At 43.9% G+C, this 18,565-nt stretch overlaps 2 protein-coding genes across 2 annotated transcripts; both read left to right on the top strand.

Moving 5' to 3' along the window:
* Nucleotides 1–5,477: 5,477 nt before the first annotated feature.
* LOC110861241 (lipase) lies at nucleotides 5,478–6,860 on the top strand. The gene is made up of 3 exons (XM_022110345.1): nucleotides 5,478–5,955; nucleotides 6,303–6,318; nucleotides 6,413–6,860. Exons 1-3 carry the CDS (start codon nucleotides 5,478–5,480, stop codon nucleotides 6,858–6,860), a joined length of 942 nt encoding a protein of 313 aa, XP_021966037.1.
* Nucleotides 6,861–10,469: 3,609 nt separating this feature from the next.
* On the top strand, nucleotides 10,470–14,776 carry LOC110861240. The gene is made up of 2 exons (XM_022110344.1): nucleotides 10,470–12,137; nucleotides 12,200–14,776. The coding sequence occupies exons 1-2, from the start codon at nucleotides 10,470–10,472 to the stop codon at nucleotides 14,774–14,776; spliced, it is 4,245 nt and encodes a 1,414-aa protein (XP_021966036.1).
* The last annotated feature ends 3,789 nt before the right edge of the window (nucleotides 14,777–18,565 follow it).

Raw genomic sequence — 18,565 nt, 5'->3', positions numbered from 1 at the left:
ACTGAACAAACCTGCTCAAATATTTACTTACTTTAATTCCATACATGGAATGGAATCGAGACGCGACAATTTCTCAGAAAACAATGGACAAGAAAAAAATATGTACTACTCACTTAAATGTAGACTGACACTAATGAATTTAACACCATGATACCGACCGAGTGAGTGAGATGCATGAGAGAGTGAGACAATTTCACATTATTCTCAAAAAATGCATTCATTTCTTTATTTACGAAATACGAGAACTTGTTGTTACAATACGAAAGCAAGATTAAAAATCCTCGAGAACTTTATGTATACCTCAAAAACATTAAGGTTTAATTGTTAATTAAAAAATCGCGAATACATGGGCCAATTACATGTAATCTAATTACATGTAATCTAATTATCTACATGTAATCCAATTACGTAATTGGACTACACAAAATGTAATTGGTAATGTAATTGGAGGATTCTCTAAAACTGTAACTGGTAGTCGGTAATTTGTAATTGATGTTTTCAATTAAATGTAATTGGGTTACTCCAAATTACCAATTACATTGAAATAGTATTCGGAGGAGATATACAATATACCATCGAAGAAACAGACCCTGGTTTCCCTCTATTTTGCACAAAGTTGCCCTTCACATTTCTCAAATTCTCTATTGAAAATCTCTAGTCAATTTTATTTGCTAATTATGGTTTGCATGTTAAGCGAAGTGAAATCCTTTTATGGAAATGCCTTGTCCGTCTGTATCCATGATAACTTTAGAACGGATTCGAATTTCGACATGAGGCCTTCGCCAACGTGTTTCTAATCGGTAAAGTACAGACGAGTTCGAGGATGGGCGTTGTAGGTTATAGGGTCACGGCGCCAAGGGATGAAACAAAGGTTAAACTTGTCGAATTTTTAGGTTCGTTTTTTAGGTTCGGTTTTCAGAAAGTAGTTTGGGGGGATTTCAGAAATCGACATACTTTTGACTTGCAATGACCATGTGACAGTGTTGACGACGTCAAAAATTTCGAATTTTTGTCTTGGATGTTTTAGACGTAGTTTTGGGCAGGAAATTTAAAAAAATCGACATAGTTTTTAATAGCCATGACGGCGTCACCGTGTCACTTCACGCCTTTGCTAGTAGCATGTAGCAAATTGCCACATTTCGTTTGCAACGATCTATTACTCAATCCAGACCTTCTGTTGAGTAAAATTATTCATGCACATTATTTCTAACTAAAGGAGTTTGAATTCAGTAGACACAATAACAGGATGCAAATAATTATAGCGATTGAAAAGGTCATAGTTTGTCGGCTATATTGATTTTTTTTAGGCATCATAGAAGCTATTGGTAATGCTAAATAGGAAACCTATTTTTTGATCAAACCTGTGATGCCGGCTCGACTAAAGGGATCATTTTTAAACTAAAGTAATTTGTAATTTAAAATGTAATCCAATTACGGTAATTGTAATTTGTAATTTAGACCGTTCAATGTAATTTAATTGGAAAAGTAATCCAATTACCGGATAAAGAGTAATCTGTAATTGGTAACCCAATTACATGATACAATTGTAAATTTAAGCTGGTTATATTAGCTATTTGTAAAAAATTATTTGCACCGTTTAGCACCGTTTAGCTTAATACAGCCTGCGGTAACTGAATTACTGAATAATTAGATATAGACATATTGTATAAAATTATTTAATCGGTTATCACCTTAAATATATCTGTAAAACCTATACATTTTATTGAATAAATAATAGTGTCAAATATTTTCCTTAATCACGTATGTGTGTATCCCATTGGTTGATCACTTGAACTCGAAAGTGGAGTCGAAAACCTGCAGTACGCAAATTATTTCCGGCGGTATACGGAGAAATGCACCCGCTCAATCGCACCCGCTCCATCGCACCCGCTCCATCGCACCCGCTCAATCGCACCCCGGCACATTTTGCACCCCATCCCGTTTGCACCCCTTAATAAACCTATCAGTACAGCTTTTATTAGCCCGAACCAGGAATGTTTAGTAAACTAATGTCTGTCAGAATTTTTTATACACAAATTCGAAATTCAACCCTCCTAAGTTCTAATGCTAATCCTAAGTTATTTTTCGCCTCCATACTAAATTTCAGCTGAATATATAGGCCCTCCTCAGACACACGAAAAAATCATCGTTTCGAATTTCGCTTTGTTTTTCGCTTATCGATAGCATGGCAAAAAGTTCGTTCCAAATTGTGGAACGCACAAAATTCTTGTGGCAAAAATTTCGCTTATCGATAGCATGGCAAAAATTGTGAAAATTGCAAAATATTGTTCCGACTTCAGCTAAGCGACCTTAACCCCACTTCTGATTTGAGTTTCTGTTCGCTTACCACAGAGCTCGCTTATCAGGATGTAAGCGAAATTCGAAGCGACGATTTTTTCGTGTGTCTGAGAAGACCCATAAACTCATATAAATCGGTATGGGTCACCGCTTAGTGCCCCTCTGGTAACTTTATGTTGATATTTGACTTCAAATTATTTCATGAGGAGTCCTTAAGTATCACCGTTCCGAATTTCAGCTGTTTGCGACAAGTTATGAAAATCGGTATGAGTCAGCCCAACGGGTCCCGGCATATGAAAATTTTACTACATAATTTCACTTCATATTCTTCCATTAGGAGCAACTAGCACGCCCCATGCCAAATTTAAACTTTCTATCACAATTTTGAATTTTTGAACTCGGTCGTTGCATTGCCCAGATACGTCTACCAAATTTGGCTCAAATCGGTCAACTCGTTCGAGAGTTATCGAAAGATAGACGGACAGGCGGATGGACATAACGATTACATAAGCCCTGGTTCGGGCTAAAAACTACAACAAAAGGAATAAGGTTCTATGGGTTATAGTACCTAGTATCCAGTAACTATTCGTACGTTTAGATACGTTTGTTCCAATTTTTAATGGGTGCAAACGAGCTGGGGTGCAAAATGTTCAGGGGTGCGATTGAGCGGGTGCGATGGAGCGGGTGCAAACGGGCTGGGGTGCAAAATGTGCCGGGGTGCGATTGAGCGGGTGCGATTGAGCGGGTGCGCTGGAGCGGGTGCGATTGAGCGGGTGCGCTGGAGCGGGTGCGATTGAGCGGGTGCGATTGAGCGGGTGCATTTTTCCGCAATTCATTTCCGGCCACCACAGCTTGAAACTCCTTAATGAAACTCTTGAAACTCTGAGCAAAACCCAACATCGAGGATCCTGGGGCCTAAAAGTTCCCAAAATTGTACGGAATTTACTAGAAATGAACGAATTTTTATTTCGAAAAAGGTTGAATGCACAAATCCTTATTTTCCATATGTTTAAGCCTTCGTTAATTTTATGCCATCCTTCAATTCTCAAAAATTAAACGCAGCGCGGCTGGTGATGAAACTTCTATAATTGCTAGGTTCAATTTTACGACGGTGACAAGATTTTGTCGGGTACGCTAACCACCCAAACAACCAAATCCCGACGTTCTCACTGTCATCTGACATCATTACAGTGGTTGGAAGTCTAGCTGGTCGTGCGTAGGGGAGGACACTTCAAAAAGATGACGCCGGAAACTTATTTTTCTTCTGTGGTATCCAAGTTTACGAATTCAAACCTAAATTTAATAGTACCTTTTCGTGACTACACTCTTAGCAACTTGGTAAAGAATTCGTAATAAGCGTCTTTACCGAGCTCTTGGTTATTACGCGTCCTACAAAAATTATACGGGGTTATTACCGTAACAATACCAAATCGGTTACTGGCCTTCCACCGAAATGTTCTAAGTTATCTTTATAATTTTGGTAATAAACTCCTACGAGCCGGTAATTATATCCTACAAATTTAGATAACACTTTTTACCACAATTTTATTAAAGTACAGCACAAATTGTTTCCATTATGGTGCTAATGATATCTACATTTTGGTGTAGTTTATTACCATGGAGGTAAGAATTTTAATACGTTTGGTGTTAATTGTGAGACGCTAAACAGTGGCGCATTTGTCAGTTTTAGTTTCCGCTCAAATCACCTCAAGACAACATGGCGAAACTAATCCAATTCTGCTATTGGGTCCAGTGCTCCCCGTGGAAAAAAAACTGATAACAACTTCTGAAAATTATATAGAATTTTTGGAAACAGGTAAGTATCAAATTATCATATGTTGGCGCCTTATCAAGATGGTGATCGAAAACCATCATAATAGGAAAGAGTTGATAATATTTTTATGCGTTTATTTTTCAGTGAAACAAAAATTTAAGTTGGAAATCGGAGCAGATTTAAATTTCATGTAAATATGTGTATGTCTGTAACTCAATAGTTTCCATTATACTTAAATTTTATATAAGTATGTTTCAAAACTATTTTACAATCAATATAATTGATTGAAAGATTATTGTAAAGAAAAGCAAAAAAAATCTATTCTTTTTGGTGGAAATCTGCACAACATTTGGTAATAACGGGGTATACGTAAAACAAAGCATTAATACCGGTATGAATAGCACACCGTGTACAAAGTGGTATGATTTATTACCAGGCGGTAGACATTTTACTACATATTTTAGTACATCTGTCATTCATCATGGTATTAATTTTATCCGAAAAAGTGTTCTTTATTACCACTTCGGGTTCAATCAATTTCTTTACCAGCTGGTGGTTATTATTACCGTTTCTGCAGAGTCATATACGTGTGCATTTTGGTAATGATTTGGTAATGATTTTATTTAGAGTGTACACTACGCCTCTCGCCACGCACTAATCAAGTTTAATGATACAGCCACCACGGTCTACATACGTTATGGGAGCGGATTTGGCCGAGACGACGAGCTGTTGTCCTTTGAAATGGACATCCCATTACAACTCATCGGGGACACTTGCATCGAATTTGAATATTTACAGTGGAAAAGCAAAAGATAGATAAACGAGATGTATGTGGTCTAAAATTCGTGATTTTTACGTGACATAATTTATGATTGTCCCCCTGCATGCAAATTCTGAATGTCATCTTGTTATGAAGAATTATTTATTGCATCTTTTGCATAAGCCTGCATCAAATCGCACGTACTAATTTGCATTTAAATGCTTAAAAAAACGTACCCAATGCTATGTCAAACCATTGTTTCTCCAATTTTTTATACTTTTTGACCCGTCTGCCTACGTCACAGTTGTTTAACAATTGAACACTTCCCACGTATGCTGGAAAAATAATGCAGCGAGGAGAAACCCATTGTGTTTATTCAATTAATAAATTGCATTGTTACAAAGTACTCAAAATTTATAAATAAATTTAAATGTAGGAATAAAGCAAAGATTTTCATTACTTGCATTCGCAGACATTTAGATTAAGCACCAATAAATTCCTCTTTCAAATTCGACTAAATTGAGTGAAATGGGTTCGTTTTTCGTCATCCGTCGTGTTACAAATTGGATTACAATTTTGAAGCTTCAGACCGTCTTAATTTTGTACATAATTTCCCAGTCTCAATTCTGCCAGTGCGAAAAGGCCATGCTGACGCCCGAAGAAATAGCTATGATGCCCATAACGATCGACTCGTACGGTCCGGATGTTGCCCGAGCCAAGAAATACGTCTACTTGTCCGGGGCCGCGTACTGTTTCGACATTCCCGCCTGGACGTGTCCGTACTGTAAGAAATCGCAAAGTTTTGGGTATGAGTTCCACTCGCAAATTGTCAACAAGGAGGCCAACACGCTAGCTTTTATCGCGGTTAACAAGGACCTCAAGGAGATCGTGGTTTCGTATCGGGGGACGCTAAACATGCAAAATCTCGTGCAGGACACGCACCCTTCCATCGTTAGCATTGAGGCGGGTTCCACTTCGCTCGAGAGGGGTAAAAAGAGCAAAGGACCGGAAATATGGGTCCACACGGGCATGATTAACGCGACTAACTCGCTCTACCCGGAAGTAGTGGAAAAATTGGGCAAGCTGCTGAAAAAGCATCCCGACTTTGATGTGGTGGTGATAGGTGAGTAGGTTTTGTTGCAGTATTTTTCAGGGTTATCTGAACACATCCACAGCGCTGATAAAAAATTGGTGGGATCATCTACTGTGAAATTTTATTCGGTTTTGTCATGATTAAAGAATACAAATTTTTATATGGAAAATTTAGCCTGGAAGTTACCTGACTGGGCGGGATGATGCTGGTCAGAAGTAGAAGCGGGTTTTGACCGCTAGTTAATGCGTTATCGAAATTTGCTCAAATTGGGAAATTTTGGACATTAGTACAATTTAACAAATTTTGAACACCAGTAAATTTTAACAAATTTTGTACACTAGTAAATTTTAACAAATTTTGCACACTTTTGACCAAAGGACTTGCCAGATTATTGTAAATTTAAAAATAGAAGAGCAGTTCTCCACAATCATTTTTTCATTTTTGAGTGCGAATTATGAATCCTTAAAAAAATATTTTTGGTCAACAGGCCACAGCCTCGGCGCGGCTGCAGCGTCGCTCACTCTTTCTTGCTAAAAGAAGAACTCGGACTCCCCAAAGATTTTCCTACACCGAAATCCTACTCTTATTTCGGCTACGGCACTCCCCGGGTGGGAAATCAGGCCTACGCGGACTACTGGAACGCTCAACCAATGCAAATTACCCGGGTTATAAATAAGGCGGATTTTGCCGCGTATACGCCCTCCGCTCTGGGTGGATACGTCCATAACGGTAACGAGCTATGGATCATGCTGACTGGAGGAGAAAAAGTGTGCTCCAAGATGGTGTACGAAGACCTAAGTTGTGCCAACTCTCTCGCCGCGTTGTCCAACGTGCACGACCATTTGCACTACTGGGATGTCCACTTTTTGTCCTGCGCAGGAGCAGATCCGGTCGCCACGGCGAAACAGTTCGTGATTGATATGCCTTCAGAGTAATTTGGAGATGTCATATCTTTTAGTTTTCAGAGAACAATGAAAAAAATGATTTTGTTCAAGTATACTATTTGAAACAATTAGAATTCTTATAAGCAAAATGGTTACCTTCTGTGTGAGAGAATAAATATTTCTGAAAATATGTCACATGCATATTCTAAATACATACATTAGGAGACAATGTGGAATTATTTACGAATATATTTTTTTACATGTCAGGGACGCAGCTAACCGTGATAGCAAACTTTATCTAGACTTTTACGTCTCCCCTGCTCCGCTTACTAATTTTTTATTTTTGAGATGCCCTCCAATTCTCCAGCTCCAATGTCCTATCCAATGAACCCGTTGAGATTTAGGCGATGGATATCCGTTGAACCTATATTCTGAATATGCTTATCCGTTGAACAATCCCGTTAAATGTAAAATTAATGGACAAAATTGAAACTATTATTAAGAATTAATCCCGTCATAGCAGAAATTAACTTGATTTTTCTTGCAAATTAGCGAAAATTAGTTGTCCAACTTATTTAATTCATTAAAAACGCTCTCCATAAATACACAGGGACGAAAATTTCAAAACCGAGAGATCAATTTCAAGGGAACTTCTAGGACGCCAACTATTAAATTGTACTGAACACGTTCCTTTCCATGAAACTGCCCAGAAGAACAAACCATTTATGACAAGGAAGAAAATGTTAAAAAATAAATTTATGGACGTAATATTAACCTGGGATAGCATGTGTCATAGAATTTATAAATATTTATATGTTATTGTCGTCGAGATACTTAAATACTTATGATTTAAACAAATATGTATGACCTCTTAGTGATAGTATGGATTTGCATGAAAAAATGACGATGAAATTGTGTGTGATGTGAGACGAGAGCCCAATAGGGAAATTTGAACTGGGCTCCAGTCAGTCTCGAAATAATTGAGTTTTGTGCACATTTTTATCTCTCAATTTTGTATTTTTATTTAAAGTCTGACCTCTCCTCTCCTCCTCTTTTAATTAAATTAATTTCAAGGTGTTTTCTTCTCATTGGTCGAGAGGAGGAGAGGAGGATGTTCCTTTTGCCAAGTTGGCGTTCTTTTTTGTGTGATATTCTGGAACAATTGTGAAATGAATTTTAGTGTCCCTCCGACAGCCGAACAAGAACAGTTTCCTCTCGTCACACTCTTAAACACTCTAAATAATTTGTAAGTATTGGCTACTGGTATAAAATAAATGACTACCATTAAACAACCATTCGTGACCTCCGCCACGTTCTTTCCGCCGAAACGGTCACATTCTACGCCACCGCCTGTCACACATTAGTCACATACACATAAATAAAATACATACAGTCCTCGAGAATAAACTACATAATGGTCTCGCTCCCTGAATCGTCTCAGCCCTAAAAGTGCAGAGTAAGAGTGTGAACGAGTGGGAGGACCCGCCGCCTAAAGGGTCCAAGTCCGGAGTCGACACTCTGCCCGCCGCCATTGGGTCCATTCGGCCGCCAATAGGAATCGTCGTCACACCGTTGACACGCCGTATTTAAGGGTTTGAACCCGCCCCTGAGGGGTTCATATTTCGGAAAGTGCCGTCCAATTTCACCCCCCAGAGGACAAAATTTTAATTTTTTTCGTTTGTTGGGTCTGTTGTTCCCTACAGAATGACGGGACGACCCCCAAGGAGCACAGCAGGGATGCTGCCACGTCGATATCTGGATAACGACGCCCCCAAGGTCAACGTCACTACGTCGCTAGCAGTGGATTCGCCAGCGTCGATCGCAACGGGAAGCGGGTCGCGCAAAAGCGCCCACACCATCCGAAGTAAAAAGAAGATCGAGGTAGAGACCCGCGCCGCGCTCGTCGACGTGGAGGAGGCGCAGCTTGCGCGGAAGAGGGAGCTCGCGCTCATGGAGTCCCAACAGCAATCCCTTCTTCGCAAAATTAAGCGCATAACGGAACAATGTGAAGACGCCCATCTCTCCCCAGAAGAGAGTCGAACACTTAACGACCAGCGTAAGGGTCTCGAAAAGGACTTTGAAGAGTCCATCGAGGACGTTGAACGGGCAAAAGTCGTCATAAGTTTTGAAGCGGAGTCGGCTGAGTTGCAAAAGAAGAAAATCCTGATCCACGCCGACTCCGAATTGAACAAGTTGGACACGGATTCAGATGTGGAAGAGGTCGAAGGAGAGTCAGAACCAGTCGACAAAACGGATCTGACTCTCAAGTGGGCGGAGCAACAACAATCACTCAGCACCAGCCAAATTACGTCCCCATTCCTGTCCCAACAACTGCAACAATGGCAGTTTCCTCCACCACCATCTCCAGTCACGACCGAAATGCCAACTTCTGTCCAGTCATCGTCCCAGTCTGCTACTGACCCCGCCGTTGCCCCAATTACTGCACAGTCAATGTCATAGTCCTCCGCCACGACAACAACGACTACCGTCATGGCGAATCCCCTCTTCGCCACATTTGCCAAGCCCTACTCATCGTCTCCGGACTATTGGGAAACCCTGACGTCGTCACCGTCCGTGACCACGTCGCAGATATTTTTTGGTGCAACTCCGCCCCCCGAATCCACGCACCAAAATTACTGGACTGCGCCTCAGTCCACCACTGTGTCCACGCCGTACACATTCTCAGCTCCGCCGCCCCAGAATAGCCCGATCGTCACGCCCGTGTCCACGCCACACGCGTTCTCCACTGCACCTCCGCCGCCCCCGATTAATCCAATCGTCACGTCTGCGCCCACGACGCACATGTTCTCAACTACAGCTCCGCCGCCCCCAAATATTCCGATTGTCACCACCGTACCTCATACGACCACGCCGCTCGTATCTGCTGCTACGGGGAGAATATCAAACCCTCCCCCTCAAGCGCACTATTATTGGACTGCGCCCCAGTCCACGCCGACCATGCCGCCCTACACGATTGCAGAACCACCGCCCCCACCGCTGCAGAATCCCTTGGTCAACCCGCCAATTAGCTCGTCCGCCGACAAGATTTTGGAACGTCAAATCCAAGGGCGAGACCTACCAACTTTCACTGGTCGACCGGAAGAGTGGCCAGCTTTCTTCGTGGCCTTCCTCACCAGTACGAATTTCTGCCAGTTCTCACATGCCGAGAACCTGGTGCGTTTACAACGCTGCCTCAAGGGAGAGGCCCTCAAAATGGTGCAATGCCTGCTGGTATCCCCCGACAGCGTCCCAATCGTCATCCACAAGCTGAAGATGAGATTCGGCCGCCCTGACCAAATAATCGAAAATTTGATTAGCAAGGTACAAGCTCTCCCCCCAGTCAAGATGGACAAGATGGACACACTTATCGACATGGGTATCGCCGTCGATAACCTCGCCGCCACCATCAAAGCACTTAATTGCGCACAGCACTTGTGCAACCCCATGCTCATCAAAGAGCTTGTTAAGAAGCTTCCGAGTACCAGCTAGCTTGAGTGGGCTCGTCACATGCCGCTTTCCGGTCACCCGTTGCCGACCGTCGACTTCTTTGCAGAGTGGCTCACAAGCTACTCGGATGCCGCTTGTGTCCTCTGTCCCCCGACAACAAGCCATGAAGTTAACCACCACGACCGAAGACGAAGAAATCCGCACGACCGAGTCATGGTGGCGGAAGAAGAGAAGAAAAAAGCACGAGGCGACCATCGAGATAATCGTCCTCGTCAACCAAAGCCAACTGAAAAATGCCCCTGTTGCAGAAGCAACAATCACAAGCTACACGCCTGTAGGGATTTCGCCGACAAACCAACAGACGAGCGGTGGGAGCTCGTAAAGAACAATCACCTCTGCTTCCGGTGTATGGCATCTGGCCATGGGGCCAGAGATTGCAAATTTCCCCGATCCTGTGGCGTCGACGGGTGTGCGAAACCCCATCACAAGATGCTCCATATCCCTGCCCCACGTAGAATACAAGCCGACGAACCTGAGAATCCTCGCCGCCCTGCCGTTGTACCACCCGAAATGGTCAACACGGGGGAAGAAGTCCCCTACATCAACCTAATGGTCCTTCCCGTAACTTTAGAAGGCCCCAAAGGCTCCATCTCCACCTTCATGATGCTCGATTGCGGCAGTACTCTCACTGTCATTGAAAGTACCATCGCCCAAGCCATCGGATTAAGAGGAGAGTCTCGTCGAATCAAGGTGGGCGGATTCCAATCGGACCCCACCGTACTGAATACCCAAGTCGTCTCCCTCCGCATCAAGTCCAAAGACGGAAGCTTCGTCCACGAATTAGAAAATGTCAAGACCGTGGACAAATTGAAATTGCGGGAGCAATCTGTCCGCAAATCACTGCTCAAAAAGTGGCCCCACCTCCAGGGAATCGACATTGAGACCTACGATTGTAGGCGTCCAGGAATTCTCGTGGGGATGGACAACCCCACCCTCTTCCTACAGAAAGACTGCAGAGTGGGAAAAGGGAACAACAGCAATTCTCCCATAGCCATCCGCACGCCACTGGGATGGGCGCTAATGGGGAGAACAGCTTGGGCCGGCCGGGAACAATATGCATATCACATGCAGGAAGTCGATCCCCTCCATCAACTGGTTAAGGACCAGTTCTCCACCGAATCATTTGGGGTCAAACCGTTGCTAGATAAGCCAAGAACGAAAGAGGATAAGCGATCTCAGCAAATTTTGGACGCCTCCACTCGTCGGGTCGAAGGAGGATGGGAGACCGCGCTGTTGTGGCGTGATGATCATGTCCAACTCCCCGAAAGTTACTCCAACGCCTATCGTCGTCTCTTGTCCATGGAGAGGAAGATGGACCGCGACCCAGAATTTTTGAAAAGTTACTACAGCAAGATTACTGAGTATTTGAACAAAGGCTACGCCAGAATTCTGTCCCCGGAAGAAGCCGCCACCACTACGAACAAGACGAACTACATTCCCCATTTTATGGCGTACAACCCCAAGAAACCAGGGAAGTTGCGCTTCGTCTTCGACGCCGCCGCCAACAATCATGGTCGCAGTCTCAACGACCATCTCCTCCAAGGACCCGACAAGTTAGTCCCACTGCCCAACATTCTCCTGAAATTTAGACAACGACAAATTGCCCTCACCGCTGATATTGAGGACATGTTTCACCGTGCCAAAGTGAAACACGACGACGCCCAAGCTCAACGCTTCCTTTGGAGAGGAAGTGACCGCACTCGTCCCCCCGATATCCTAGAAATGGGAGTACTCATCTTTGGAGCCACCTGCTCGCCCACTTGCGCCCAGGAGGCGAAGAACAAAAACGCAGCAGAGTTTCAACAACAATTTCCCCACGCCGTGGATGCCATCATCAACCGCCATTACGTTGATGACCTGACTCGTGTGATACCGTGGAGCAGGCCAAGAAGAGATTCGACGAGGTACGAGCTATCCACGCTGCCGGTGGATTTAACTTGCGAAATTGGCTGTCAAATTCCCCTGAAGTTGTTGCACACGTCCCCGAGGAACTTCGTGCCAGCAACATGAAAGATCTGCAAATGGGGGAAGATAATGTCATCGAGAGAGTCCTTGGTCTCTTCTGGAGACCAGAATCCGACGTCTTCACTTTCTCCCTCAACTTCGTCAAAGCAAGAGAGGAGATTTTGTCCGGTAGGAAAGTCCCCACCAAGCGGGAAATGCTGTCACTGGTCATGTCCATTTATGACCCACTGGGATTTCTGGCCATCCTCACAATTAAAGCAAAAATCCTGCTACAACAAGCATGGCGCAGCGAGGTCGGATGGGACGACGAAATCCCCCGGTCCACATTCGAATCATGGAGAAAGTGGCTGCAAGATGTGCAGAAAATTCCCTCATTCCGACTTCCCCGGTGCTACTCGTGGACCTTCACATCTGCAGATGAGGTCCAACTCCACATGTTTGTCGACGCGAGTGAAGAGGCCTTTGGAGCAGTTGCCTACTTCCGCATCAAGAAAGAAGAAGATGCGGAAATCGCCCTCGTTATGGGAAAAGCTAAAGTTGCCCCCCTCAAGAGCTTGTCCATTCCCCGCATGGAGCTCCAAGCAGCGTTAATGGGAGTCAGACTTGCCCACACTATCTGCCAACAGCACGAGGTGAAAATTGACAGAACAATTTTCTGGTCCGACAACACCACCGTCCTGGGATGGATCAGATCAGACGGAAGAAAGTACGTCCAATTCGTCGCCAACCGAGTGGGAGAGATTCAGGAACTCTCCACTCCCGAACAATGGAGGTGGGTCCCCACTTTGGAAAATGTCGCCGACGAGTTGACCCGACTTGAGTCTCCCTGCGACTTCCGCCCCTCCAGGCGTTGGGTGAATGGTCCCCCTTTCCTCCAACAAGATGAAGCCCTCTGGCCTGTCCCCGCCTCTATGAAAGTAAAAGAGAACCCCGAAGAGGAAATGAAGAACCACTGCCTCCTCCATTTCCATGAAACCGCCCCTCTCATCGACATCAGTCGCTTTTCCCAGTGGAGACGACTGATCAATTCCACCGCCTATGTATTTCGGGTCCGTGACATCACGATGAAGAAATCTCCTCTCTACAGCAAAGAACTTTGCCCAGAAGAACTGGCCCGCGCCCAACAGTGGTGGTGCCGAGCTAGCCAACAAGAAAATTTCCCGAACGAGTGGGAGTGCGTGTCTGCCGACTTACCTCTCCCAAAGAAGAGTAAACTGTCCAAACTTTGCCCCTACTTGGACAAAGACGGAGTTCTGAGAGTCCGCGGTCGTATCGATAATGCCGCCCAAGGGGATGCCTCCATGAGAAGGCCTGTCATTTTGGACGCCCGACATCCATACACACGTCTCCTCATCGCCCACTTTCATCGCCAATGTGGACACCACGGCACCGAGAAAATCTTGAATGAGATTCGCCAACAATTTTATGTCGTTCACCTCCGCTCAGCAGTGAAGAAAGCCCAGCAGTCATGTCAAGCCTGTAAAAATTACAAAGCCAAGCCGTCCCCTCCTGAGATGGGACAATTACCAGCCGCCAGATTGGATAGTCATGTCATCCCCTTCCACCGCACCGGACTCGACTACTTCGGCCCAATCGAGGTCACCGTGAAGAGGAGTCGCGAAAAGAGATATGGCGCCCTCTTCACATGCCTCGTGACCCGCGCCGTGCATCTCGAAATCGCCCACAGCTTAAGCACGGACTCCTGTATCCTGGCGATACGAAGATTCATCGGAAGAAGAGGATGTCCAGTCCACCTCTACTCCGACAACGGCACCAACTTCCGAGGGGCCCACAATGAGTTGAAAACGGCCCTGCAAGAAATAAGCCAACCACAAATGCAGAACGAGTGCGCCACCAGAGGAATCACGTGGCATTGGAATCCCCCATCAGCACCCCACTTCGGCGGAAGTTGGGAACGCCTCGTCCGCTCCGTCAAGACCGCTCTGGGAAAGGTCCTACTCCAAAAGAATTTGAAGGATGAGTCCCTCTACACCCTGCTAGTGGAGGCTGAACACGTGGTCAACAGTCACCCCCTCACTCACGTATCAATTGATCCTGACGACCCCGAAGCCCTTACGCCGAACCATTTCCTCCTGGGTCGCTCAAGCAACCCACAACCGGCCGGAAACTTCAGCCCCACCGATCTCACAAGCTACAAGCAGTGGAGAGCGACTCAAGAATTGGCCAATAAATTTTGGAGGAGGTGGATTCAAGAATATCTCCCCACTCTCCTCCGCCGCGAAAAATGGGACCTTCCAACCACTCCCATCGAAGAAGGAGATGTCGTAGTCGAGGTCAACGCGACCCTCGACCGAAACCAATGGCCACTGGGGAAAGTGGTGAAAACCTTCCCCGGACACGACGGCATCGTCCGCGTCGTCGACATCAAGATGTCCAACGGGAAGCAGTACCGACGCCCCGTCGCCAAACTATGCGTCCTCGACGTGCGGGACAAGACCGCGAAGCACGACGCCCAGCTCGACTCCGACAATTGAATGCGACGTTCGCATTGGAGAGGAATATGTCGTCGAGATACTTAAATACTTATGATTTAAACAAATATGTATGACCTCTTAGTGATAGTATGGATTTGCATGAAAAAATGACGATGAAATTGTGTGTGATGTGAGACGAGAGCCCAATAGGGAAATTTGAACTGGGCTCCAGTCAGTCTCGAAATAATTGAGTTTTGTGCACATTTTTATCTCTCAATTTTGTATTTTTATTTAAAGTCTGACCTCTCCTCTCCTCCTCTTTTAATTAAATTAATTTCAAGGTGTTTTCTTCTCATTGGTCGAGAGGAGGAGAGGAGGATGTTCCTTTTGCCAAGTTGGCGTTCTTTTTTGTGTGATATTCTGGAACAATTGTGAAATGAATTTTAGTGTCCCTCCGACAGCCGAACAAGAACAGTTTCCTCTCGTCACACTCTTAAACACTCTAAATAATTTGTAAGTATTGGCTACTGGTATAAAATAAATGACTACCATTAAACAACCATTCGTGACCTCCGCCACGTTCTTTCCGCCGAAACGGTCACATTCTACGCCACCGCCAGTCACACATTAGTCACATACACATAAATAAAATACATACAGTCCTCGAGAATAAACTACAGTTATATTTATATATCTTGAATTTATTCAATCTTATTGACTTCAATCTGACACATGAATTTAAATTTGTGTTATTTCAGAAGCAAATCAAATTAATAAAATTAGTTTGTGACCATGGTCATGCAAATATTTGGAACGAATCGACTGCGCACTTTTTTTAAAGAGGATATGAGCAGTTGTTTGTGTCCAGTTTTCTTGGTAATCTGATATGCCCCATTTGTGAATGACGCACGTATAATCATATTATGTATATAGGTTGGCTGGTTGAATTTACCGACCTACACGTGCCTGAAGCTTATCATTTTTCCTGATTTGTTGATTGGCACCTGTGAAAAACGAAAGGCATTGTTGTTTTATCTTATGATGCACACATCCTCTCAATAATGAATTCACTGCGACGCAACCAATGTCCACATCGTCGGGCCAAATGTCAAGTAACTGTTCCATTATTTGATAAGAGGAACAATTGGTTTGCAATTGTTAATAAAAGGAAAAGGGTCTAAGTTTCCATGACAGTTATAACTCGACAACTGACGAGACGACTACAACAACTACTTTGAAAACTGTCCCATTGTCGTGTGCAAATTTCAAGTAAGTTTTATTACCGTTGTTAAAACCACAACTTCAAATCATTCTAGAATCCCAAATTCGTCTTACATTTACAGGTACTATCCAACTTTCAAAATGTTTGACGGACCTATTCTTATTTTCCGTTTGTTTGCGCCTTTGCTGCTTTTCTGCCAGCCTTTCAATTCTCAAGAATTAACCGCAGTGAGGTTGGATGTAAAACTTCCGTTTCCCGACAATTGCCAGGCTCCATTTTACGACGGAGAAGACAAGATCTACCTCGTTGGGGGCTGCGCTAATAATCCAAACAACAAAATTCTGGTGTTCTCATTGTCAACTGAAACCCTTACTGTGGTTGGAAGCCTGCCTGGTCGTGGATCGGAGGGGACAGTTCAAAAAGATGGCTACGGCAACATATTCTTCTTCGGAGGTAGCCAAGTTTACAAATTTGACCCCAAATTGAATAGTACCTTTCTCGCGGCGACGCTACCATATGACATATCCAGCCATACATCTTTCAAGCTTAATGATACATCAAACACGGTCTACATTATGGGAGGGTGGTTTGGCCCGGACGACGAGCTACTATCCTTTGACATGGAGACACTTAACTCGTCCCAAGTAACCAAACTCCCACTGCACTTGACCAGCCCAACTTCCGTTCGGGTAGGAAACAAAGCGTTCATATTCGACGATGCGAATATTGAAAATAGACACGCGCTAGAGTTAGATTTGGACACTTTACGCATGAGACAAGTAGGGTCTGGCACTCTGCCAATTTTTGATTGGTGGTCCTCTTCTTCAGTGAGGGTTGGCAATTATCTCTACATTATTGGAGGTTTCTACAGATCTCGAACCGATGGCGTTATACAATTCAACTCGGAAACGTATGAGAATGTTTTCATTCCTGTTGGTAACTTGAAGCTGGACAATACTACGGATTTTGCATGGGCACCGTCTTCAGTATTTGTGCCAGGTAAAAATAGAATATACTGTTTTGGAGGTGAAACGTACAACTGGACCGCGCCCGATCCACACTATACTCCACAAACTGATATATTTTTCATTGACCTGACCCCCCTCCAACCTGACTTGGACCATACCACTGATTAAGGACCCCATCGGTAACAGCCTGCCTAGAGCACTACGCAACCATATTTACATAAATGTCACTACCTTTAGTGAGGAATACTATACATTGAAGAATCGGACCCTCGGAAACAAAATTACTGGAATCAGTTGCTTGAACATTTATTTTTTGCGTTCTACTTGCCTAAGTATTTATATTGAAGAATGATTGAATAAACGAAACAAATTATTAATTTATATATATTGAAAGTGTGCAAAATTTAAAAAAATAAAAGATATTTATGTAGCTGGCTTACCCATGTAGAACAGAACGTAAAATTCACGTAAGATTAACGTGTTCAATGTTGGATTTGTGTTCGTGTTAAATTAGTGTGCACTTTTCCACATCCATAACGCTGATATTATGTTGGCCAACTAGCGTTACTTTAACAATAAATATCGATAGTTAAACTACAGTTGATTTTGTGTTGGATATGCGTACGCAGAAATGGTTGTTAAGTCTATGTAATATTGAGGTAAGATTTGGACAGTGACATGGTTTTGTTAACATCAACTTAACTCAAATTCTATGTTGTTTCTCTGTTGGAATGGTGCTAAAAGTGAGATAAGTTGACACCACGCCGCTTGATACAAATCCGTCCAGAATATATTTTTTAGTTGACTACGAGTGGTGAGCGCAGCAACATGTCTCTCTCAACCGGATTTGTTGTTGCGGAATTCTGGGAAGAGGATCCCATTTCTGTCGAATATTTCCCAGCTAAGTGGTTATCTGAGAAGGTTTCAGTTAAGGCAAAAACAATCTGCCGTTGGCCACCTAAACCGACAGCCAAAGTTCGCGAAGATTGTCAAACGGAGCCGTTGAGTACTTGGAGCATTGTACAATGTCGAGTTCTAGGATATTTTGGTAAGCCCGTTAATTTCTGAAAATCTTTGAAAATTTTTTAAAACTACTCAAGACGGTTTGTTATTAATTGTACATTAAACATGAATTTTTATTTGAAATAGGTGACGTAGAGCTCGCCAAGAGTGCCGTTCAACTCGCAGAAAACGAATCGGATGTCGAAAACGTGTCGATTGGTATCAACAAGAAGAGAGTGCCGGTCCCGAAAAAGCAGTGGACCAGTTCGGATGACGAGGAGGACAGTATTCCGTGCAAACGACCATCCAAGAAGTGCCAATTAACCGAGACCCCAGCAGTATTATTCCCCCCCCCCCGCCAGCACCAACTCAGTATTTTCAACTTGTTGGAGATAATTCAATTCAAGGTAAAAATGTATTAAAGTAAAACGCAAGAACTTGAACTTTAATATAATTATATCATTTTAAGATCAAGAGGGGAATATTTACCACTTCCAAAGTCAACCACAATCCGACGGTGGTGTCATTACCCCCCAAATCAACCCTCTCCAACAATTTTGACTGACTTGGGCACTCCCTCCCTGCCCGTTACGCCGAAATCGGGGGACAAAGTCGACTCAGGTTAATATGGCGCAATTCATTATTCGTAATTCATGA

The sequence above is a fragment of the Folsomia candida genome, unplaced genomic scaffold, assembly GCF_002217175.1.
Source record: "Folsomia candida strain VU population unplaced genomic scaffold, ASM221717v1 Fcan01_Sc039, whole genome shotgun sequence".
NCBI classification, from domain to species: domain Eukaryota; kingdom Metazoa; phylum Arthropoda; class Collembola; order Entomobryomorpha; family Isotomidae; genus Folsomia; species Folsomia candida.
This window is presented reverse-complemented; position numbering and strand designations above follow the sequence as displayed.